The sequence below is a fragment of the Balaenoptera physalus genome, assembly GCF_965194825.1.
Source record: "Balaenoptera physalus genome assembly, chromosome: 8".
NCBI classification, from domain to species: Eukaryota; Metazoa; Chordata; class Mammalia; order Artiodactyla; family Balaenopteridae; genus Balaenoptera; species Balaenoptera physalus.
In genome coordinates this window covers 7,175,652-7,201,316 of record NC_138887.1, presented here as the reverse complement: position 1 = coordinate 7,201,316, position 25,665 = coordinate 7,175,652, and the positions used below count along the sequence as shown (strand labels likewise).

Genomic DNA, 25,665 nt, shown 5'->3' with positions numbered 1-25,665 from the left:
CATCCTGCATAATAACCCTGGGAGGTGGAGACCAGGGTCCTGAGCTTCAGGTACCACCAGCTTCCAATCACTGAATCACTGTAAAGCCAAACCCAGACATCACATCACTTCATCTGATAAGTATTTCAGTATCTTTAGAATGAAGACGTTTTTTTTTTTATAAATTTATTTATTTATTTTTATTTTTGGCTGCGTTGGGTCTTCGTTGCTGTGCGTGGGCTTCTCTCTAGTTGCAGCGAGCCGGGGCTACTCTTCATTGCGGTGCGCAGGCTTCTCATTGCGGTGGCTTCTCTTGTTGCAGAGCACGGGCTCTAGGCGCGTGGGCTTCAGTAGTTGTGGCACGTGGGCTCAGAAGTTGTGGCTCACAGGCTCTAGAGCGCAGACTCAGTAGTTGTGGCACACGGGCTTAGTTACTCCGTGGCGCGTGAGATCTTCCGGGACCACGGCTCGAACCCATGTCCCCTGCATTGGCAGGCGGATTCTTAACCACTGCACCACCAGGGAAGCCCAGAATGAAGACTTTTTTAAAAATACAACAAAGTACCAGTATCATTAGCAATATATTCCTTAATGTAAAGCAAATATGAAATCATGTTTGTACACAAATATGGAGTCAATGTTCAAATGTCCCTGTCGCACAAGTTTTGTTTTGGTTTTGTTTTTTCACAGTCTGATGGTTTGAATCAGGACCCACATCAAGTCTTACAATGTTTATTTAATGTCTCTTCATTTCCTTGGAGGAGCCCAGGTTCCTCCTCCTCTTCTTGCAGTGTATTTGAAAACAACTGGGGTTTTTTTTAACCCAGTAGAATTTCCCCATTCTGGATTTTGCTGACCCCTCTGGAAATATTTTTCAGATCGCTCTGGCCCTGTATTTCCTGTAAGCTGTGGGTGGGTCTGGGCTTGGTGTGATTCCGGTTGGATTTCTGGTAGGGTCTCAGCCAAGAGGCAGCCTGTCCTTCACGTGAGGCCCACATGACCCCACCAGCTTCCTTTTGTGAACAAGGAGGTTACAGAAGGCCACAGCCTAGAGCCAGCTGTTTAGTTATTAGTGGTCTGAAACATGGCCTATTCTAACTCTATCACTTTCTCAACATCTCTTAGCTGGAATTCCTCACCAAATAAAACTTCCTCCCTTCATCTATTTTTAACTCTGAGGTACAGTTCATACAAGAAAAGAAGGTTAAATGCTTGATTGCTTCTCTTGGTCAAATTTCACAAGTTGGTTCCCTAACATCCCATCAAGGGTAACTAACAAAGTTTTGTTGCTTGTTTAAGTAAGTGCTTTTTAAAGTCTGTTGTATAGGTCAGAAAATGACGTCTCAAAGTGACAAAGCTAACAGCTGTTACAACCCCGATCCCGGGCAATGTCTGCACTCAGGGGCCCCAGTCCTCAGCTCCACACCTGCTCTCCAGACCCAGTTCCGGAGACAGGCCCCTGTGTCCCTACGTTCCTTGGGTCCCAGGAGAGGGCCAGGGTGGAGGGCCCTAGGGCATATAGAACTTGGAGAAGAATCTGACTCCACAACCCTGGGCTCCCAAAATGACAGCCAGGGTCACTCGGCGCCCCCAGGCCATTGCTCCCAGGCAGAGACTTAAACTTGGGGGAGTTTGCCGCTGTGTGCTTTTTTTAAGGAATACTCCTCTTGCAGGTAAAAATACACTCAGGTAATTCAAGTGCTATGGCAATATGATGTTTCTCCTTCGTCCCAATCCGGGGCATTAAAAAAATAAGCAGTTGTTTTTCCCCTTCAATAGTTACTGCTATTTCCACCACCGATCACACAGAACCACTGTCTTCAAGCATCCCTCCCACACTTAAAACCTGTGACTGCTACGGAACCAGTGTCATAAAAGAAAAGAAACAACACTCAACCTGAGTTTTCTTATCCGCTGCAGACTTCCAGCCTTCGGACCTGGGGACACCCTAGTCATTCCTTGAGAACATTTCCCAAGGCGCTGCCCTGGAAGGGGAGCTGTCACGCTGGAAGCTGCAGGCCCTGGCGAGCTGACCGCGGTCGCCCCAGAGCGCCGGGCGCGGGGGCCCAGGACGCGGATGCCCTTGGACGAGGAGCAGCCCGAGCCCGAGTGGTGGAGACGCCACGCCGCGTGCGCCACACCTGGCGGTGCACGCGCAGGGGATGCTGCCGTCTGACATGAGGACGAGAACAGACGCGGGGAAGCAATCGCTGGAGGGACCGCCTGCGGCTGGGGTGGGTTCTAATCTTTCGCCGAGCTCCTCGCCAGTTGTTCAGCTTTTCCTAACGCTCCGCACTCTTCCCCCAAGTTGTGAATCCCCGGGCACTCCTGTCCATCCGTACTCGCTGAGAACACACAGGAGCAACCAGCGTGTGCCCCACTCGGGTGCAGCAGCTGGGGAAATAGGGCGTGAGGCTCTCCGCGAGCAAACGCAGACCCTCCAGCAGCACCGCAGGCCCAGAACACCCTGCCTCTCCGGTGGAGATGGTGCCACAAGCTCTGGCCTCACACCTGTCCCTCCGTTTCTAGTTCCTGGGCATGCCCCAGCCCCCCGAGGCCAGGTGTGCTTGCCATGCTTCTCCCATCCTAACTGAGCCTTTCAGTCTCCACATGCCCCTTCAGTGGTCCTCCACGGGGCTCCTCAGACGACCCAGCCCTGTGTAGGCAGGTTACTTGGAGCACAGCTACTAGATGACTTAGTTTCAAGGTTGAACTCTGGGAGTGCAGCATCGTTTATACTTTTATTTCTGGGTCTCACCCGGCTTTTACCAAACACATAGACGTTAAGTTTGGTTCTCTTGACCGAGGGGAAGACTTGGACTTTGATCCAACAGGATCCTTGAGACTTTTCTCACCTTCCTAAAGATCAGAGAGATTAAAAAGCAAGGAAATTTGCAAGTCTCTGTTGGCCAGAAACAAATTAATATCATTGTGATTCTGGTCAAATATGTTCTTATGAGATATACAGCCTCTGAAGGGGCAGCTGTGGGTCCCAACATGTGTGTACGTGCACACGTGCCCATGTGTTTGTGACTTTCACAAAACAGCGTCTATCTATCACTCAGCTAAGACTCTGCTGTGGTAGGCAGATCCATGTCTATGCTTCTGAAGGTTTACTATTCGGGTGGAAACAACCTATAAGCAGGAATAACCAGCATCCAATCAAATACCCGCATTTATAGACGAGGACATGAAATTCGTACAGAGAGCCTGCTGTGGAAAGGAGCCAGCAGGAGGGACCAAGGTTCCATGAGCTGCAGTAACACATCTTTACAATTCAATATCTGACAGATAGAAACCTTGAAATGTGTCGTTGTTACCTAATTTTGCAATAAAATAAAGGGAATATCATCAGAGTAGATTCCTTTCCCCCCATCTCAAAACTTCCAATTATCCAATTTGGTAGGCATTCTTGCTGAAACAATTCAATACTTTTGAGAGAAGCTGTCATGCGGCCACTGGTGGGAAATGTGACACTGACAGCACGTGCTCGCGGGCATGTGTCCTGAACAGTCACGCTGCCCTCGTGCTAACCTCACGGCTCATCACCACTTCCTCTGACTTTGTGAGTTTAAGCAAACGATATTGAACAAAGTCCCAACACACACACACACACATACATACACGCAAACACAAAGGTGTAGCTGTCAGAACCCAGCTAGGAAACTCCAGCCTCAGACAGTGTAATCTGATTCCTAAGGTCACCTTTGACAGAAACCACCCATGGCCTTCACTTTAATTAAACAAGGAGAAATAAAGCCATCTGAGTTCAGTAAACAGCTGACTCAAATTTCAGCAGCTATTCTTATACAACCTCTTCTCCAGTGGGAGAGACCACAATGGCCCAGCAAAACAATGGGTGTGGGCGTGCCAGCCGCCAGGTGAGGGCCTGCACCTGCGTCCTCAGCAGAGGCCGGCACTGCCCTGACCGCCTCCCGCACGTGGCCCTGAAAGGCAGAGACACGGCCTCTTTCAAGGACGGCGGCTGCTCTGGAGAGAATGCACCTCTCGGACGCAAAGCGGCGCGGGGCTTCCGTAGGGCTGGATGCTCTGGGGAGGTGGCTTTGTGCTGCCCGTGGATGCGACTCATACACGTGGACTCACAGTGTCCCAGCGAAAGCTACACTGGCACCTGGGAAAGAGTTTCCGTTGGTGCCCTGATATGAATCCACTCCCTTGGGTAGCACTGGAAAGGCAAAGATAAGATGGAAAAACAAAGAACACTGCCCCGACGTCAATAAAAAGCTGTCAGGCCAAGTTCAGAGCTCCATGACGCCTGTGCTGTGGAAAGGTCCTGCAATCAATGCACCGACCACCAGCCGGACGCTCTCACGCCACCTGCATCCTGACCCCAGGCTCTTTTCCATGGGCTTCTTGAGCTCCTCTAAGCCTCCAAATGAGGGATGACAAGAATCAAGGTCTTAGAAGTGCCTGTCAAGGTGCCTTCACCCTCCCGCAGCAGAGGGCATGCTCTGGAACCGATCAAACTGGTTCTCTCCTGGCAGATGGCAAGAGAACAACGACCAAAAACAAAACACGGGCTTCCCTGGTGGCACAGTGGTTAAGAATCCGCCTGCTAATGCAGGAGACACGGGTTCGAGCCCTGGTCCGGGAAGATCCCACATGCCATGAAGTAACTAAGCCCGTGTGCCACAACTACTGAGCCTGAGCTCTAGAGCCTGTGAGCCACAACTACTGAGCCCACGTGCCACAACTACTGAAGCCCACGTGCCACAACTACTGAAGCCCACGTGCCTAGAGCCCGTGCTCCGCAACAAGAGAAGCCACCGCAATGAGAAGCCCGCACACCACAAGGAAGAGTAGCCCCCGCTCACTGTAACTAGAGAATACCCGTGCGCAGCAACGAAGACGCAACACAGCCAAAAATAAATAAATAAAATTAAAAAAAAAAAAAAACACAAACAGCAAAGGCTGTGGGAACTGAGACCTGTTATCGCCCTCTTGAATTCACTGAACAACAAATAAGGCTTTTCCCCGCTCACTGTGTACTTTCCTCGTGCCAGAGCCGGAGTTAAGAATCTTCACACGTTATTTCATCCCATCCTTATCAGCGCTGCGAGGAAGGGGGTAGTACCCCCACTGTACAGAAGAGGGAAGTGGAGCCCAGAAGCAAGAGGGCTCCGTTCAAGGTCACTCGGCTCTCCTGTTGTCACAGCCTGCGTGGGACCCCGACCTGACTCTAGCCCCACGTAATCACTGCTATATTCTGTGCTATATGTGCAGGTGAACATGCCTGTAGATCTATAGAAACATCTAGAACATACACATGACTCAGTCTTAAAGAGCCTGACCACCTCTCCCATCACTAATGATCATGGTTGCCTAGAAAAACAGTGATGCGTCCACTGTACAGCCCAGTAGACCACGTTCCGTGGAAGTCCCACAAGTATGACCCAAACAGGCAATAAAGTACTGGGTACCCTTGTCTGTTTCTAAATGCCATGCCAATGGGTACAGCCACATAATGCCAAAGGGTTTGATAAGCTGCCCTTCAAAGCTTGTATCCGATGTCCCTCTAAAACAATATTTATCTCTATCTGGGCAAAGGCTGGAGCATTTCTGTGCAGCTGTGGTTCAGCACCTGTCCCAGACGCAGTCAACACCCTGCATAACTTCCCACATGGCACTTTCTCCACTGATTTGCCTTTTCCCTCCTTACTGATAAGGCACATGCCAGTAATGTGGTTTCCTTTTTACACTGGCTTCCAGGAAACTCGGAGCCTGTTTGCACGTTTCATCAGCTCAGTTAACATTTACAAAGGGAGGTTTGCCTCCCAGACCTTTTTCTCAGCCCCACTGCCTGCCATTTTTAGTTGAACTTCACACCCACTTTTTAAGCCATCGCAATAAACAGAGGATCTGCTACCAGAAAAGGCCTAGAAAAAACGAGCATCAGGGCAAACAGCCAAGGGTTCAGAGCATGACAACCACATGAAGATTCCTTGATTCCTATGTCCCAAACACCCCAGGTGGTCACAGAGGTGCCTTGCCCGGCAAAGACTCTCACAGAGCATAGCTTCATAAGGTGCAGGGCACCTGTGCCATCAGAGGCACAGGAAGCAGGAAGGTGGGCGAGAAATCCCCACCAGGACTTTGGATTCTGTATATGGCGAAACCGGGGCCAAGGGCACGGTGCCGCGTCCAGCCTGGGAAGCACAGAGGACGCACCTAGTAGATATCCTGGAGAAGGCGCCGGGGCACACCTGTCTCCTCTCCTCACAGGTGAGGCTGGGAAAGGCACACACTCCCCGCACAGTGAGTCACTTCCAATTTGCAATAAGAGGATGGTCGGCATCCTGTTGTCCTGGAAAGTGCGCTGAGCCAGTTGCCCCGCAAGCTGCTACTAAGTCATTAACACCAGGCTTAACCCCCTCCAAGGGGGTAAGGAGGTGGTGGGCAAAGAAAACACCCAGAGGCACAATGACATTCAAAGACCATATCCATTTAAAAAGCAGACAACCATAAAGATCTGCCAGAGTGAAAGTGTTATCACTGGGTTTACCTTCAATCTGATAGGAAGCTGGCATCGGTCAGAGCCTCCTGCTCCAAAGCCACTGCATTGTGCCCTCCACACAGACACCCTGGACGCAAGTGCTTTGCCCACATCTCTATCACTAAGAAAATGGACGAGGCGCATCTCTGCATTACAGCAGGGGAAACTCAGGCTCAGGGAAGTGAATCCCTGAAGTAATTATCACTGATGGGAAAGGTAGTTCTTACAAAGGAGCGCGTGATTCACTCATCTTAAGGAAAGCGTGAAAACAGCTACTGCAAGGTGGTCCAGGGTCCCTACAGAGCTCTGTGAACAAAAGCTACAGCTCAAACAGAGGGAGAGGATCCTAGAGGGGTCGGGAGACTTCCCCGAAGAGGGCACAGCAGGAAGGGCCCCAAGGAAATGCCAAGGACTTACCTGTTCCAGGTGGGCTTGAGCACAGTGGGGACCCACCACCTAAAAGGAGAAGAAATACGATCAACAGGTGGGTTCTCTCAAGAAAAAAACTCAGCATCACGACCCAGAGAGGCTCCCAAACCTGAAACTACCTCTGACCACATTCACACAAAGTTTCGCATCTCAAGACAAAAAAGACCTAGCATTTACTTCGCATCTCAAGACAAAAAAGACCTAGCGTTTACAGAATCCAGATTTTTGTTCATTTTTGTAAAGTCCGTATCCTTTTCAGAGAATGTCATGAAAACCATGGAGCCTCTCCCCAAGAGAAATGTCTATCGCTCATAAATACAGGACTTCATCTTTAATTTAGAAGACCTAGCAGACTCCCAGGCTAGGAACTCCTGATCTAGGGCAAGCCCCTCCTCACCGGGTAGCATGGGGAGCGGGGGCCAGGAGAGGGAGCTGGGGGCTCTGCCTGGGGGTCTTCCAGCTGCCCCAGCACCTCACAAACACGCTCAGGGCTCGCATTCTCTACAAAACAGATTGCCTTTTCTAGAACTATTTCCACAAGCGGAACCAAAACCAGAGTCTAAATGTGGACATGTCATTCTAGGCTGGAGCTTAGTGCATGAGTCAGTGGGAAGGAGTCCCTTTGACTCCACCCCGGGCCCCTGCAGATGTGAGCACATTAAGAAAGACACACAGGCCCATGTGATGAGGCCACAGCTGCAATCAGGTCAGAAGAAACACAGTTACAGGCACCCGGGACAACAGACCCCAGCTTTGGAGTCCGTCTTGGGTGGGACTTCTTCTCCACCACTTCCTGGCCATGGGCCCTTGGGCTCTAATCGCTCTGGGCCTTGGTTTCCCCATCTGAGAACTGCAAGTTGTAAGAGCTTGTGGTGCCCAGAACAGGGGCTGACACAGGGCAGCTTCTCCTCCTGGGAACACGGTGCCCTCCCTGAGCAGAAAGGGCTGTCGGCAGGTGAGGGAATCAGACTTGCTTCCTGCAGTTCTGGGAGGCCAAGATCCTGGCACCTGCAAGCGGGATTCAGCTCCCCATGAGCTGCGTCCTGGCTCTCCTCCCTCCGGACCACGTGTAGCCCCATCCTCAAAGAGTTTTCTAAAAAATGTGTAATGGCAGGAGAAGTCCCAGGGATCTGACTAATTGTCCTTGTGGGGTGGAGTGGGCAGCAGTGCAACCTTGGTTCTTGCCATGGCAACTATTTATAATTCTCCAGCTTATCTTACAAAGTTCCTTAAGGAACTTGATACACAGTCATTCATTTGTCTGGGTCATATTATTACTCCACCAGGATTCTGACTCATGTTCTCATCTGGGACAGGGGCCCTCTCTCCTGGCACCCCATCTTCTTCCCCACTGCCTAGCATACACTTAGCAGCCCCTCTCACTGCCCAGAATCGCTGAGCCAATAGTTGCTTCACTCTACACTGAGAATTCTTAGGAAGCAGGAACAGTCTTTGGAAATACAGGGAGCTACACACAGACGCTCACAGGATGGCGATGGCAGTCAGACAAGGAGCCCCTGTGGCTATGGAGCACGGTGATTAATTTTATCCTGTGTACAGTCCTCACGTGGTGCGGGCTTGTGTCCTGGTGCTTCACTAAACGCTTGACACACTGGTGCGAAATGTGCAAGCCACCAAGAGCTCCTGCCTTTGACGAATCATTATCTGTACTCCACGCAATGGAATACTGATCCAGCGATAAAAGGAAGTGAGCTGACAGGCCATGAAAAGATATGGAAGAACCTTAGATACCTATTTGCGAAATGAAAGAAGCCAATCTGAAAAGGCGGCATACTGTATGATTCCAACTTTGTGACATTCTGGAAAAGGCAAACTATGGGGAAGTGGATGCCAGGTATTGGGAGAGGGATGAGAAGGTGGAGCACGGAGAAGCTTTAGGGCAGAAAAACTGTTCTTTGTGGTACTGGAATGGTGGATGTATGTCACTATTCATTTGTTCAAATCCTAGAATGTATAGCACCATGTAAATTACGGACTTTGGTTAATTATGTATCAATGTTGGCTCATCAAGTATAACAAACGCACCACACTAATGCAAGATATTAATAACAGGGGAAATTATGAGGGAGGAAAATGGGTATAGGTTAACTCTCTATACTACTTGTCTAATTTTTCTGTCACTCTAACACTGGCCTAAAAAATAAAGTCCATGAATTCTTTTTCATTCATTGTCTGGAAGATGTGCTGGTTAAGAGAACAAAGCAAAAGCCCTATGCAACAGCAGAAACCTGAGTTTTAAAAACAGCAACCACTAGGAAGGCAGTCCAGAAGCCAGGCGTGTCCCGCACCTCCCATGTCCCCTAGAGCCACATGAAGTGCGATGACACCGACCACCCGGCGTGGCCCCAGAATGTCCTCCAGAAAACGAGAGAGAGCTCTGTGCTCTGGGGCTCTCCCAATCCCACCTCCCGGGACCACCACGATAAGCCCCATCTATGGCTGACATCACTAAGAGCTGTGCCATCCGCACCCCGATCTTCTCATTTATACTGAGTGCCTTCTCTTGCCAGGCACTCGCTGTCCTTCACGGCTATACATTAGTAAGAAAAACGGACAAGTCCTCAGGAAGGAGACACTGACTAACACAAACTGCATAAACTGTACTCTCCATTAGGAAGCGAGCTGCGGCGTGGGGTGCGGTGAGCGGGCTCCCCAGTCCAGGGGAGCGAATGTCAAGCAGCAACTCTCTGCATTCCTGCCAGAAAAGAGCCTCTCGTCCAGGGAATCGATTACAAACCCTACTGTCTGTTTTTACACACACTGCTGTGAAATGCAGACAGCAAATGTCTGAGGAAGGACCTTGAGTTAGAATGAATTTGCAAATGAAAATGCATAAGAAGTACCAACTCAGAGCAAAAGGGATGGTCCGGGGTGGGGGAAGCAACCTGTCCGTACAGAGAAAACTAATGTTTACATCAAGAACTGCAAACACCTACTTTAGTAAAGATCATCATCAAGTGGACACACTGACACGTGTCCCTTCAAACCAAAATCCCAGGATGGGAACTCCATGAAAACAGATGAGACTCTTCCGGTACACTTCCTATTTCCTCCCTTCAAACAAGAAAGAGGGAGGCAGCGGACCACGGTCTGGCAGAACCGCGGAGCAGTCACGGTCAGGACACAGCACGTTCCCACGTGGGCCACTCTGCTCGGCATCAGGGAACGTGAGCGCTGCGCAGCCCGGCCAGAGAGACAGAAGCGCACGGCTTCTCCGGAGGGGCTACGTCCCCTGCTGGAGCCCACGTGGCTGCAGGCTCCCCACCGCCCCTCGGATCTGCAGGCCCTGCCTGCTTTCCCCCTCGGGAGCTGCACGTCCTCGGGACGGAGCCACCAGGTAACCATGCCGAGGGCCGCTGTCCCGGGTTCAGGTCGGGTCAGCGACGGCGGTGCAGGCTCACCTGCTTTCTCTCCCCATCTCCGGGGCGTCCTCTGATCGCACCCCTCACAGGGCTGTCTGGGTCTTCTGCTATTTTCGTTTGACAAAAGGAAAGACTGTGGTGCTGGGTCATTTGCAGGTGACCTTGGTCATCCTCAGCGTGAAGGAGCTGGTGCTGCCTTAGCATTCGGCCTCTGCAGGGCCAGTCCCATCCCACTGATGGAGCTGAAAACCGAGCAGGCCCACAACTCCCTGAAGGCATGGCCAGCACGTTTTTTCAGAGGGATCTGGCAGTGCCCACCCCCTCGCCGAGCCCCTTGCCTGCTCTGTGAGGTGTCCTGAGCCAGCGGCAGCGGGACGAGAACAGGGCTGCGTCACCTCCAGCAGGGCAGCCCCCCGGGGATGCCTGCAGCTCAGTCACAACAGGGCCAGGGCCCCTGCAGGTCCTTCTCCCCGGCCCGCACAACCCGGGTAGCTGGTGAGCGTACCGTGAGTGCCCCGGGGCGCTGAGTCCCAGAGACGCTGGGCCACGGATCCTTCCAGGGAGGAGACGCGGCGGCCACAGAGGTCAAACTCCACATTCCTCTCCTGATACAAACGGATCCCCTTTCCCACCGGAAGGAGCCAGGGAGCAGGGGGCGGACAGAAGATGTGGGAGGGACAGGGCAGGAGGCAGAGCCAGTGCCCACTAGTGACTAAGGTAGCCCCAGAGGAGGCCCCAGAGGCCTGGCCTGTCTCGGCTCCAGGTGGGGCCGAGTCACCGTTACCAGGGGCAACCACAAACAAACAGGGCTGTGCCCAGCGCACCTGGCGACGTGGCGCCTGCTGCCTGCTGGTATCAGCAACCTGTCCCGAAGCCAGCGGGTGGACCGCTGAGCAGCACAGAGGAGGGACGAGGGCGCCCCGCACCAGAAGTGACTGTGCCCCTGGGGGATGGAAGCGTGGGTGAGTGCGCGTGAGGGGGAGGGAGGGTAGAAGGTGAGTGTGAGCGTTGTGTGTGTGTCTACGTGACCGCGTGTCTGTGTAACTGAGTGTGTGAGTGTGCGTCTGTGTGTAAGTGTGTGTACACACTACAGAAGCCCGGCCCTACACTTCACTTCCCGGGGGGAACCATGGTGCTTTGTCTGCGGCGAGGCTCTTTCTCCGGAGGGGTGAGGCCGCCTCTGACAGCCCACGGGGGCACCTCTCCTTGCTTCTGGAGATTAATCCTGGAGAGAGACTACAGCTCGGGTCTCCGCGTGCCTTACGGAGATTTGCTCTCCTTCTCCCGAGTACCACGAAACAGTGAGCTCAGCTTTGTCGTCATTGCTTCTTATTAAATCTTACTTTGGACAAAGCCATATAGAGAGTGACATTTTCTCACCAGCTTCTCCAAAAACACGCATGCTCCACTGGTGCCCTGCCTATCACTGCGCGCACAGAGTAGAGATGAATCAAGAGTACAATCTCTTGGACCGTCGGGAATCCAAATCGTGCTGAGTCCTGTGAATGAGCTCCACAGAAGCCCAGACATCAGTGCCCTACAGCGTGTGGCACGTACCACATGTTCAGCCACTACCACAAAAGTCCCCCCGCTTGGTCTCTCCTCCTGCCATTTACTTAACTCTGCCCACAGCTGAATCCCTCCAGTTTGGCATCAAGCCGGCCCGAGCAGATCCAATTCACGCCGGGATCTTGGAAGGGTGGATAAGCTCAACAGCAGCAGCCAACACTTATCAAAGTGCATTCGGTAACTGCACACACGTGCAAAGGCAGAATGATCCTCCACCACGGACGTGCGAAACGAACAAACAGGGAGAAGACAGGGTGAGCCGACTTGCTCGCAGGTGGAATGCCAGGCGGCCCGCTGAGCTACGTCAAGGGTAAAGGCATCGCTGTGCACACACACTGCATCATTAAATAAAATCACTTCAGCACAGTGATTTGAATTCTAACACACACTGTGCAAAATCTGCAGTAAAGTTTACCTCTGTTTTATCTTTGCAAAGGTGATTCTTTACAAAGGAAACTCACAGGGAGATCAAGACTGAAGCACTTTCTTTCCCACATCAGCCTGTTAAGTCACAGGTCATCTTCTCCATCTCGCGCTCTGAGCCAGGAGCTGGAGGAACGGACACGGACACACTGGCCACGGGGATGTCACACTAATGGGGGGGGAGGGTGACACTTCCCTCATCTCTGCACAGAGCAGCAGCCTGCTGGGAAGAGGGTGGGGCCTTTCCTCAAGGGACAGAAACTTTATCATCACCTTTATCTTGTATTATGTACAGCTTTTACTGTTTGCATTTTATGATACTGATCAATAAAGTAGCAAGGTGTTTTATGTGCGCATCACACATGACTGAGTAAAGATAAAAGTTTAATTATTTCTATTACCCCATTTATTATAAATAGGAGGGGTAGAATAATGAGAAGAGGAAAGCCCCCCTCTGCCCTAGTGCTCACATTCTGAGAGAGAGCACGTCTGCTTAATAAATATCAGCTGTCTTAGTGGGCTCAGGATGCCGTAACTAACACCACAGCCTGGGCAGCTTAACACAACAGAAATGTATTTCCTCACAGTTCCGGAGGCTGGAGGTCGGAAACCAAGGTGTTGGCAGGGCTGGTTTCTCAAGATTCCTCTCTCTTTGGCGTGTGGAAGCCACCTTTTCTCCTCACCTGGTCTCCCCTCTGTGTGATCTCTTTTTTTTTAAATAAATTTATTTACTTATTTTTTATTGTTGGCCGCATTGGGTCTTCTTTGCTGCACGCAGGCTTTCTCTAGTTGCAGTGAGCGGGGGCTACTCTTCGTTGTGGTGCGCGGGCTTCTCATTGTGGTGGCTTCTCTTGCTGTGGAGCACAGGCTCTAGGCGCATGGGCTTCAGTAGTGTGGCACGCAGGCTCAGTAGTTGTGGCTCGCGGGCTCTAGAGCGCAGGCTCAGTAGTTGTGGCGCACGGGCTTAGTTGCTCCGTGGCACGTGGGATCTTCCCGGACCAGGGCTCGAACCCGTGTCCCCTGCATTGGCAGGTGGATTCTTAACCACCGCGCCACCAGGGAAGCCCCTGTGTGATCTCTCCTTGTAAGGACACCAGTTGTATAGGGTTAGGGCCCCCCATACGATCTCGTTCTGGGGGTTGGTGCTCCTACCTATGCCTTTGGGGGGTGGGCACACATTCAGCCCACAGCAACCACCATCAAAGGCCTGAGAGGGCCACACAGGCCATTCTCACAAGGTCCTCCAGGCAGATTTGGGCAGGCGGCCTGTAAATGCTCCTCTGGGGTCTCGGAGCATCTGGGGTAGGGGAGCTCCAGCAAGAGGTCCAACACAAGCCTCCAAAGAACAACAGAATCCATGCAAAGGGATGGCTCCCAAAATGCCGACCTTCAAGGCTTGATTAACTTATTTGCTTCCTTCAAGCACTTTTCCTTAACTTTATCAGGCGTGACCCTGGAATCCCTAATTAGGTTCACATTCCTCAGGAAACTGTTCTCCCACTGTGCGTTAAAGCCCAATTTAACCTGTCTAATCCCCATGAGAACACATTGCCCCACCAATGCAATTAAGCCTTATCGGTCCTTCCTGTTCCCCCCCATCCCAGGGGTGGGGTGCAGAAGAGAGAGAAAGAAAATCACTGCCAGCCGTGGGCAGGCTGCACACAGCAGCCCGGCCTCCCTGGAGCTCACGGACCCGGCACAGCATGGGACCCCGCACCGCCACTCCACTCGGCCCTCACCTCCCCTTCTCCATGGACACAGGCCCAAGGTCATCTCACCCCCTGAGGCGTCTCAGGCTGGCTCCTCTGCTGAGAAAGCCCACCTCTCCCTTCCTGCCTAGCCACGCCCCTACTTCAAGGCCAGACCAGAGGCTCCTTCTTCAGGAGACCCACAGATAAGACAGACGTGCCTGCTCCCCGACCAAGCCCTGCCTCCCCTCAAGACCTCTCCTCCCCTCTCTTCCCAACAAGCCCCTCCCCTTCCCTCTCCCCCCACCAAGCCCCTCCTCTCCCCCTCCCCCCTCCCCACCCCCAGCAAGGCCCTCCCCTTCCCTCTCCCCCCTACCAAACACTTCCACTCCCCCTCCCCCTCCCCCTCCCCACCCCCAGCAAGGCCCTCTCCTTCCCTCTCCCCCCTACCAAACCCTTCCACTCCCCCTCCCCCTCCCCTCTGCCTCCAGCAAGCTCCTCCCTTCCCCCCTCCCCCCAGCACCAGGCTCCAAGCTCCTGCCTTCTCTCTCACTTTACAGGGACACCTGCATGGCTGGGACATCTTTGCCAACAGCAACACAGGAATAACGACCCCCTCTCCCAGGCTTGAACAGCTCAACCAGACCAGCCTAAATAACAGCAACTCTGTGTTGTACAAGGTGGGTGGAGCCAGGAGAAACAGAACCAGGAGGTGCACCAAAAATGCAGGACAAATACAGTGTGTGCTTTTGCTTTTTCTAAGAGAAGAGCTTAGAAATGATGACACCACCCCCATGACTTTTTAACTCCCTCCTTCTTGTCACAAAGAGGAAAGGAAGAGAAGGCACAAACAGAAACAACAGTTTTTAAAGGATGGAAATAGTACATGCCACAAAGGGGGATACCAAGGAAATTTCCCCCAAAATATTTTGTTGAAAGTGTCTAAGAATACTACAATGAATAATGTGGTTTTTGCCACTTGCCCTTTGGCTGACAAGAAAAGGAAAAAAATGACAAATTTTAATAGCTCGTAGATTATCCTCAAATCTTAGTAGAAAATTTTTTTAATTTAGCATTAGGGCTGCATAGGGCCAGCTAGCTTACTCTGAACGTCCACATAAATATGTCCCACTAAACCCACAGGAGTTCACCCTGATGAAGCTAAATCTCCATCCACGTTTACAAAATCCTGCTAATGGTGTCACTCTCCACCCAGAATCCCAAACGGAAAGCCTAAGAACTGCCGGCAACCCTGTCCCCATCTAAGCAGGACGCCAATCCTACCTGCCAGTTCTTCCCTCAAATGCCCACGAGTCCCTTCCTGCTGCCTCGTCCGCCGGACCAGGCCCTCCGCCCTCGCTGGGCACCGCTAAGCTTCCAACGGGCCTCCTTCGGCCAGGCAACTCCCCCGAAAAATACTTATTAAAAGTAAAGGAGGGACTTCCCTGGTGGCGCAGTGGTTAAGAATCCGCCTGCCAATGCAGGGGACACGGGTTCAATCTCTGGTCCGGGAAGATTCCACATGCCACGGAGCAACTAAGCCCGTGCGCCACAACTACTGAGCCTGCGTTCTAGAGCCCGCGAGCCACAACTACTGAGCCCACGTGCTGCAACTACTGAAGCCCACACGCCTAGAGCCCGTGCTCCGCAACAACAGAAGCCACCGCAATGAGAAGCCCGCGCACCGCAATGAAGAGTGGTCCCCGCTCGGCACAACTAGAGAAAGCCCGCACGCAGCAACGAACACCCAACGCAGCCAAAAAGAAATTAATTAATTAATATTTTTAAAAATGTTTAAAAAAAAAAGTAAAGGAGAAAAACCTCTAAAAGGACAAAAGGTTTTAGATAAAGACTCTGGAATCAGAATTTCTAACTTCATAGCCTGTACGAGGCACTCAGACAGTCTACCTCCTACCCTCCAAAAAGAAGCCATTGTGAGTTTATCCTAAAGATGGTCTGAGCAGGGGAAGGGGAGGCTGAAAGCCCAGAGCCAGTGCTCAGCTCTGTTAGAACAGAAGGGAGGCCTGCCAGCTCCGGAAGTTCCTGGGGGACTCAGGAGTTGAAAGGTGCAGAGATACACAGGGCACGTGAGAAGGCCCGAGTCAAAATGCCTAGAAGCACACAAAAATGAACTGTGCTGGCTGCACCCAGAGGTGACCAGAGGGCATCCCAGGAGCTATTTCTGTACGTGAAGGAAAATGGGAAGCAGGCACTTCCTGCATCCCTGCTCAAAATAAATAGCTTTACTAGAGAAAAAACAAAGCACGGGGTGCAACTGGAGTTTACCTTTACAAATTAAAACGTGAAGCTGGGGACTCAAATGTCTAGTTGATTATTTCCATCCTGCTGCTAAAAATGTAAAAGGAGAACTGGTTTTTTAAAAATATGAAACCTATCCTCCAGAAGTAGCTACACAAAAATAAAACCAGCAACTTGATTAGAAATGTCCTCTTCGTGTACAACTGTAAGCGATTTCAAATGAGAGGCTCAAAGATGCCAACACAAACCCCCGTGAAACACCCCCAGACACACACTGGTCATTGCCAGAGGCGGGCGAGCCACATCCCGGGTTCTGATCTCAGCGCTGGCCCTCTGTCCTCGGGGCCCCTCACCCAGGTGTCAGTGCTGTCCACAGACACACATGTTCAGAGGCAGGGAGCAGGTCGATGGCACTTCCATGAGGCACAGGGTGTCCAGAGGTATGGTGGGAATGGGTCCAAAGCCAGCGCCCTGAGCACAAGGCCTGCAGAGGTCCCCAAGGCCCACCAGCGTGTCCTCCCCACAGGGAACAGGGGACAGTGAAGTCGTGCAGGGTTCGGTCACCTCTCCCAGCCCGAACGTAGTACTTGGGGACAACAGAGGGAAAGGGCAGCAGAGAGGTGACCTTGGAGAACAAGAGCTGGCTTGCACCTCCTCTACCGGGCGGGACGTGTCACCGGCCAGAGCTGGAGCGCACCCCCGAAACCTCCAGGAACCTGCTGGAACCTGCCCCTTCGGAGACCGCACACCAGGCCCCAGAACAGAGGGCACGGGCACGGAAGGAGGGCACCGTGAGGACGGTCTGCCAATGCACGGAGCACACGCTACAGTGTCTAGAGCGTGGGCCAGGGCCAGCGAGACACGCTGCTTTACTCCTATTTGTACAGGGAGACACCCAGGGTCACAGAGATGCCACCAGGACATCAGAACACAGACCCAGGTCCAAGGGCTCCTTCTCCTGTGGCTCTCGTGGCTTTCGGAGCTGCTTCCAACAGCTACGTGTGGAAATTTCCATTTTCTACTTCTATTCTCCCAAAAAGAGTGCAGGTGCAGGAAAATAATCATCTATTACAGAATTTCATGAACCAGCAAATCCGGTCACACTGAGAGAGGAGGGAGGGAAAGAGTCACTGAGTGCTTTTTCTTGACTTTGTTTATATTTGAGTGACAGGTGCCCGCAGCAGCCTGGCCCCAAGACAGCTTTTCCTCTGTGAGGTGTCCCAGGCTGCACAAGGCACCCTCCACGGCCGGGCTCCTGCGCTGCTGTCTGACCCAGGACAAACACACACACACCTTGGTTACTCTCATCACAAGAGTGACGTCTGCTTTGACTCGACGGGCCCTGCAGTCCTGGGTGCCCTTGCTCTGTCATCAGAGCCCAGCTGCGTGGGTCAGATGGCACCACCCTCCTGATGCCCTGCAGGCAGGCGCCTGTCCCCCCCCCCTCATCTCCGGCCTCCGTGAGCGCGCTTGCTTGACTGCATTTGATCATCTCCTGTGTAACTAAGTCCCCTTTGCAAGGCGGCGCCAATAATTAACTAGGATCAATGTGCTAAAAATATTCCAAAACATTACCGCCATCGTTCCTCCCGTCCCCCCAAGTCCTACAGATGAGGGGGTCGCAGGGCAATGGTTAATTTGTCACGGGGGCCTCACCCAAGTGGTCTCTCTAGAAAGGACCACAAGATGCACTGGCCGAAGATGACGGTGCAGGAAGCGCTGGGGTTCTTTTTGCTTGTTTTTATTTTTATTTTTTTTTGGAAGCGCTGTTTTTGAAGGAACCTTCCCGAATATACACATTTAAATGACTGCAGCTCTTCAAAAGTCACCTTGAGACACTATACACATATATTCCAGTAATTGTGTTATTAATTAAAACTAAAACCCTGCTGCAACTGCCTTTGGGATGTGAGTCAGGTCCTGGAGAAGAGGTGCGACCGCAGGCAGAGGCAACCGGCACAGCGTGCCAGCACCACGATGGATGGCAGGATTCAGCAAACAGCAAGTGTCTTCCCACAAAGCACGGAGCCCCGCCACTGATGAAGTCACAAAAACACCTGTTCCCGGGATTTCACAAGGTATTCTGGGAAACTTGAGCAAGGCCTAGGCTCAGGCGCCCCTCCCCTCACAGATGACGTCGCCAACCAAGAATATGTGACAACTGGCCCCAGTGGCTCCCCCAACCTCGGGTTTGGCTCCAGGGGAGTCAGCCTGGAGTGAGAAGGATGTAGCTCAAAAGTAGGTTCCCAGGGCACCCCAGACGTCCTAGTCTAAATAACAAAGTGCATCTGGACCCAGAGCGGCCCGGGGTTCCTCCTGCTGCCCTCCCCGCGCCCTGCTCAGGATGGAGGACCCCTGCCCATTCGGTAACTAGCCAAAAGGTCAAACGTGCAGCAGGTGAGGGCAGCTAAGTATGCGTGGAGGCCGCCTTGTCAGCCACTACATGATGTGGAATGAAAAGTGACGATTTAGGCCTATTTTTAAATTACGTGATTTATTTAAAATAAATAAATTTCAGAAGAAGATGATAATTCCCTTCTGGGCTTTTTTGGGAAAGGGCTAGTGAATCCTACATAAATATAGCTTAAACGTAGGCTGCTCTAGAGAGCAAATCAGTCGTGATGGCGTGAGGACTCCTGGCTACACGCCACCACCAGCTTCAGCGGCCTCTGTTTGTTTCCTCCCGTGTAAAATGAACACAGTGCCCGCCGGCCTCTCCAGTACTGCCCGTCAGGGTCTGGTAAGGTCCCTGCACAGAGAAGTGCCCAAAGAAAGGAAAGAGTCTCCGGAACCACCTGGAGCGGTGTTGGTCAGGGGATGAGCTTCTCCACGTTACAGTGGCTCCGTCCCGCTGGCCACCTTCAAGCCCAAAGACCCCACAATCAATGCCCCTGTTCAGGCCCAGATTATCTGGGATTTAAAAACATCAATTACCATACAAAGGAAACTGCCACGTTTATATAAAACAGCACTTTCCTAGAGCAGCTGCATACGGCTTGCTGACTGAAGAGCAGACCCAGAACCCCCCGGCAGGAATTGGCACGTGGGGGCCATTCCCCAAACTCTGGCCTCAGAGTAACCGTTTCCAGTGGGACAAGAACACAGCCATGAAGGTACCTTTAGCAGCGTGAAACGTGTAAGGTGACTCTTCTTCTAGCTGTAATGAGTCAAAAAAAGATCAGTGAGGACAGCCTATCAGGAAAGGGATCTTAACGGGAAAAGAAACAATAATGCCCAGAAGAAGTACAGAACTTACCAGGGCTTAATGGCTCTTCTGACCCCAGTGACAACTGGCAAAAATAAAAAAACAAGACACGGAAGCAACCAAGATGTCCTTCAGCGGTTGAATGGATAAATAAACCGTGGTACATCCAGACAATGGAATGTTACTCAGCACTAAAAAGAAACGAGCTATCAGGCCATGAAAAGACATGAAGGAAACTTAAATGTATATCACTAAGTGAAAGAAGCCAGTCTGAAAAGGCTACACACTGTATGCTTCCAACTATATAGCATCCTGGAAAAGGCAAAACTACGGAGACCGTAAAAAGATCAGCAGTTGCCTGGGGTTATGGGGGAGGAGGAACTATTCTACATGATACTGTAATGATGGATACATGTCATTATACATTTGTTCAAATCCATAGAATGAACAACGCCAAGAGTGAACCGTAATGTAAACAATGGACTTTAGTTAATAATAATGCATGGATATGGGCTCATCGACTGTAACAAATGCACCACACCTGTGTGGAGGTTGATGGTAAGAGGGGTTCTGTGAGAGGATGTAAATTCTTCGTACCTTCCCCTCGATTTTATTATTTTACTATTAATAAAAACCAATCAAACAAAAATCAACAGCCAAGCATCAAAACACAGGCACACATCTGTCTACCACAGGTGGATAAATGGAACCCTCTACCTGGACTGGCCTCCCCGATTGGTCCTAGACGAGCAGCAGGTCGAAATGGACCCGTGGTCCAGCAGGCTACATCGGGGCGCCCAGCCTGGGGCCTGACCGACAGCAAATCTGACCGACAGCAAATCGGGAAGCGTTTGTTGAATTGGGCAGTTTAAAAATTAACGTCCTCTTCCTTTAGGGCAAGGAGTGGGAGGAGGGAAGAGAAGTGTAAACATTCACTGAGAGGGCAGAGAGGCCGGGCCAGGGTTTGCAGCTCCGGCCGGGGGTAGGACACGGCTCTCAGGTCCTATCCCCAGGCAGGTGGTGGGACTCTTTCAAGTCCCAGGGTCACCTGTAAGGCTGGGGCAAGGACACGATGCCCTCCAAGGGAGGCTGTGACGATCAAAGATAGAAAAGCAAAGGCTCAGCGCATTATTGATAATCCCTCACTACCGTAGCTGATTTCTGTTCCTTCTGAGCACAGGTTAGAAGCCAGTCACGGGCTAGATATTTAGCTAACGGATCTCACGTCACCCCCAAACCACCCTGCTGGATTACAATCAGCCATCGTGCTTCAGATGAGACTCCCAGGCTGCCTGTGTACGTGGAGCCCTGGGGTGGTGAACACACAGACCCTTACAAGGCTCTGTGCTCGACCCACCAGGAGTGTTATGAAAAAATTCTCACTCTGTCCTTTTTACTAATTCAGGTCATTTGTTCCCAGGAAACGATTTGTGTCCCAGGAAAGGAAGGTCATCACCAACATCCTGTGGGGGAGGTAAAGGCAGACTCCCCCCGTTCCTTCCCCAAATGCCTCCGAAGGCACCGAGCAGGCGGGGAGAAGGCGGCCCTGGAGCCGGGAAGGATGCGGCGCTTCGCCCAGGTGGGAGCTGGCTGGTGGGCTTCTGGGGAGCAAGGGCCTCGGGGCCTCGAGGGACAGTAGGATTTGGACATGAAGATGGGGCAGTTCCGGGCTGCCCGGGGCTGGGGGCTCAGAGCTCCGGCAGGCCGGCTCCCCCACCTCCTCTGTGCAGGGACGCTCCGAGCTCCAGCGGCAAGGCCGTCGGACGTGCACACGCACAGCAGTCAGCGCAGGCCCCGCACGGCTGACAGGAGCTGCTCCTGCCCGTGTCTCCGGGGAGGGCTGGGGTCTCAGAAGATGCCCTGGATGTGAGGTGAGCGAAGCCGTGTGGGAGGGGGCAGGCAGGGGGCACAGATCCTCAGGGCATCCTTCACGGCAGAGAAAGGAGACGCGGGACAGGGAAGGACTCGACCCCCGAGCCAAGGGGGAGCCTTGTCCATACCTGCGTCTGGGTGTTTCAGGGAAGCTGGCCACGGGGCTGGGGTTCCCAAGGGGGGTTCTGGAGGCATCAGAGCAGCCGCACCAGGTGCACAGGCCCACGTCAGCTCCACGGCTGATCCGCGAAGAGCGAAAATACACGGGGCAGCAAAAACCTGAACTTGGAAGCCCAACACCCTTGAACGCTGGCACCTGGATGCCAGGTGACAGTGGGTAAGTCATTTCACCACCGGGGTCTCTGTTTGCTCATCCAGTGCAGGGAGGGGCTGACGGACAAAGCCTGGGACAGCAGGCCCCAAAAGGGAAGCTGTTGCCCTTATTATTCAGAGAAGAGAGCTGTCTGAAGACAAAGGGTAATCACCAGACATGTAAGTTAATGGTTGAAACTCATGAATGAAGCCAGTGGGTACCTGTTGACACCCAGGAGAGACATCTAGGGTGGTCTACGGGGAAGTCACAGGCTCTGGCCCTCGTCTTTCCCATGGCACAGAGATGCCATCTGAAGCCAGCCTGTCTGATAAGGTCACTGAGGCTCCTGCATCAGCCACAGCCAGAACCTGGGGTCGCTGGGCCGAGGGGCCAGCGTGGCAGAGGAGGTGACGACAGCAGACCCTGCAGGGGTCCCGAGGTAGGAGAGGCCCCAGGGGTCCTGGGGTCCCCCAGAGCCACACCTGCCTCACATGGTCTCTCTTCAGGGAGAGGACCAGCAGCCCCACGACAAAGAGTTCTGCTTCTATGGGAGGTGGAAGTGGGCAGCGGCTGCCAGCTCAGCTACCGCATGGTGGCCACAGCGAGGACGGACGGAGAAGCCAGAGGCTGGGCCGAGCCCGGGAATCCTCTCCTGCCCTGAAACCAAGTGGCAGCACCTGCAGTCCTGGTCTTTCTCTCCAACGAGGCGCCCGTCAAGGCAGGCTCAGAAAGAGAAGAGGACAGCTGGCCCCGGGCTGTGTGCTGTGCAGGCCAGGGACGAGACACAGGGGGTCCGGGGACAGTCTCTGTGCCGGCGGCAGGCAGCTCAGGGCAGAGCGAGCTGCTGCACACCACGTGTGCGTTCCAGTTCTGCCAGCTCGCTGCTCAGCCCCTACGCCGGGGCCTCACATTTGCAGAAACCTACTGGAGGCACGGCGCTCTCGCCAGTTCACCAAAGCTCAAGAAACACCACCTCTGCCACACCCCCATCCCCCACGTGTCTCCTCACCATCATCTGCCTTCCTGAAACAGCTTCATTTCTCCTACTTCCTTTTTTCTCTTGTCAGGGAGTCAACCAGGGGCCAGGAAAAAAACCAAGTCACTCTGACCAAACAGCTCACGTGGCACCCATGAACAAGCACAGCCTCCCAGGGAGCAAGATACTTAGAATTCCAAACATTCCAGTAATTATACATAAATTATTCTGCTTCCTTCAAATTGAAATAATTACTTCTACCATAATTAACAGCTAAAAGCAAGCTGTTTCAGGTGGATTGCAGAAGTTATTATTCACCCATTTTATGCATGAAGAAACTGAGGCTCCGGGGAACTGGACTTGCTCCAGGAGACAAGGAGGATGAAAGCCCAGGTCTCTGCCTCCGTGTACCCTGGGACCGCATGGCCTCACCTGGGGGGGTGGGGGGCATACTACCCGACGGCCAGGAAGAAAGTGACCCCGGTCCTAGCTCAAGGCTCCGTTTCCCTGCCTGAGCCCCCAGTCCATGGCTCAGCCCCTTTTCTGCAGGATGGCTTTCTCCTTCCACATCTCCTGCTCTACCAAGGGGACATCCCGGGCCTGGCTGGGAGCCTCTGATGGTGGCCCTGGCAGCAGCAGGGCAATGACAACACCAGCGGGGTTAACCGCACAGGAACTTGCTCCGGGGATCGTGCTGTGCCCTCTCCTCCAGTGTTCCCAGCGCAGAGGGGACCCACAGTCCGTACCATCCCCAAGTCACTAAGTGGATGGATGGGCCCGACGTTAGGCCAAAGCCTGTGTTTTTGACCACAGCTTCACGTCAGCTTTCTCAGTCTCAAAGAAATCCGGGCACGCACAGTTAGGCACAGACGTGTGGTGATCAAGGACCCAGCCGTCTGGGGGAGCTGCGTCTCAGCTCCTGGGAGACTGAGCTGCCCTACCCCCCACCCCGTGCTTATCTCCAGGGGCGGCTGAGAATTTATGGCCCTCGTCTGCTCAGCAGCAATGGCATTATAGTTTTGGAATAAGAAGAGTCTTTGTTATTGGTGGTGGCATTCTCTCCTGCCATTCAAAGCTGCGTTATCCAAAAAAAATGACTACGGATACATTTCCCCCTCTACCATGATCTAATAAGAATAAAAGCTTATCTATCCCTAGCAAACTGCCAATTACTGTGGCTAGAAATGCCATAATCAGTGATAGTTAAGACTTTTGGAATATTCTTTGAACCAAAGAATTCAATCCCCTAAGTAGCTGGCACCGGGCCCCCTTTGAGAAACAGTGCCAAGGGTAGCAGGGCTCAGTCTGCAGCTGCGGGTCAAGAGTGGCCGGGCCAGGCAGAGTGTCACGGAGGAGACCCATGCACACGACGCACACTCACACAGGCAGCGTGACACGGGACAAGCTGGGCTCTGGCGGTGGCTCTCCGCGCGGTCCGCCCCACCGGGGTGAGGCGGCACAGGCTCCGCAGGACAAGCCGTGCTGCTGCCGGGACCCTCAGGGGCCGGGGGCACATCCAAACCCTCAGGAGGCAGACGGGGGAAAACCCTCTGGGAGATCCGAAATACTCCCCAAGGTGGCATCTTCCCCACCTCCACCGCAGGCAGGAATCTCTGCTCTGACACAGTCACTTTGGTTTAAAGTACACAGCACACTGGAAAGACGAGCACATCTGTGGGCAAAGCAGACCTAAAATAACCAAGGTCAGACATCAGTCCTGCCCAGGGGTGAGTGTGAGCAAGGATGCCTGGCCTTGGACAGAAAGCGGAAGCCTTCTCCACGGTGAGACCGCAAGTGACAGCAGAAATGCCCCAAAGCTCCACCACGGGGCCTGATCTTGAAACGACTGAAATACACATCACGTGACACCTCGGAAGAGACGGGGGCGAGGGGGCTGGACAACAGCGCAGCACAGAGCCCCATCCTAGCCTCGCCACTTCTGCATGTGTCCCAAGTGCTCCATGATGAGATGTTTCATAAGAAAAGTCATTTAATCTCTTTCTTGAAAAAAAAAAAGCAGGGCTAGACCCACCTGTAATTTCTCTAGCTTTCTGTGTGTGCATCTGTGTGTGTGTGTGCCCGTGCGGGTAAACTGCGTGCATGTGTGTGAAGTGTGTGTGTGTGTGTGCATGTATGTGGGCACGTGTGAGTGTGGACTGTGTGTGAGTGCCCGTGTGAACGTGAAGCGTGTGCATGTGTGTGACTGCATGTGCGTGCCTGTGTGGATCGTGGAGACAGTGGAGGAAACCAGGATCCTGGGCCTCACAGGGAGAGCGCACGCACGTGAAGCCAGCACACAGTTGTTCCACGAAGCCCGCGGCCAGCACACGTTCCTTCCACTCAGAGCCCGAGGACCAGTCGAAAATTCTCAGGAGAGGCTGAGCCGTAAGGTCCAGAGCAGCAACAAAATCCCAAGACTCTCTAAAACCCCATCTCCCTGGACCTCCACCCACCAGGGGCAGCCTGCAGGGCATCTGGGGGGGGGTCCCACAAAGGTGGGACCGGCCAGTCAGCAAGGAGCGACGCGTGGGCCCTGGCCCTACTGAAGGTAACATCATACCTGGAAAGAGTGAGAGGTGCAGACACCTGGACCTGCGTAGAAAACCAGAGCCCCGTCTAGGGGTGCCTGCAGCTTCCATATGCCATTTCCAGGCCTCCTCGTTCCCCACTAATCAGAGCCTTACCCCCAACCCAGCACACCCAGGCCTCAAGCACTTTGTAGGGCCCCCCAGCAATTTAACCCTACCAGGGAATGCAGGACCCCGTGATTCAGGGTCCCCAGACGTCCATGACAGCCTGAAAACCCCAGCCCATCTATGAACTACCCTCAAAATAGAAGCCAGAAAAATTCTCAAGGCCAGGCACATGCCCTCGACCCTATCCCCACCCCCTCTGTGCCATTAAAAAAAGCAGCACGTCGATGTGATTGGAAAGAAGGGATCATTTGTTGTGGAGAAAGGGCTGTGAGATGGCCAGGACAAAATTACCGAATTCTTATCTGAAACCAAATTCTTAGCAGCTATTTTTCTATAATTAAAAACATGGATTTCATAGC

General features: G+C 52.8%; 1 protein-coding gene and 2 long non-coding RNA genes across 7 annotated transcripts in view; 2 read left to right on the top strand and 1 right to left on the bottom strand.

Annotated features, from left to right (window-relative positions):
• The window catches only part of TNS3 (tensin 3), a 234,898-nt gene that overhangs the window by 147,807 nt on the left and 61,426 nt on the right, over positions 1-25,665 (bottom strand). For 3 of the 5 annotated variants that reach the window (XM_082471501.1, XM_082471503.1, XM_082471505.1), the window contains one exon: positions 6,911-6,949. The exons of 1 other annotated variant lie outside the window; for it this stretch is intronic. Coding sequence is in view for 2 of the 4 variants with exons in the window: in XM_082471503.1 (XP_082327629.1) it covers positions 6,911-6,949 (39 nt within the window). In the remaining 2 variants the exon portion in view is untranslated. Of the gene's footprint in view, positions 1-6,910; positions 6,950-10,344; positions 10,548-25,665 lie in introns of those variants that run through there. One more of the 5 variants, XM_082471504.1, reaches the window with a different exon arrangement.
• On the top strand, positions 11,179-12,645 carry LOC309665381. Its single transcript, XR_014266374.1, has 2 exons — positions 11,179-11,267; positions 11,938-12,645. It is a non-coding gene; the product is annotated as an uncharacterized lncRNA (long non-coding RNA).
• Positions 20,281-22,637, top strand: LOC309665372. The gene is made up of 3 exons (XR_014266363.1): positions 20,281-21,320; positions 21,700-22,073; positions 22,141-22,637. It is a non-coding gene; the product is annotated as an uncharacterized lncRNA (long non-coding RNA).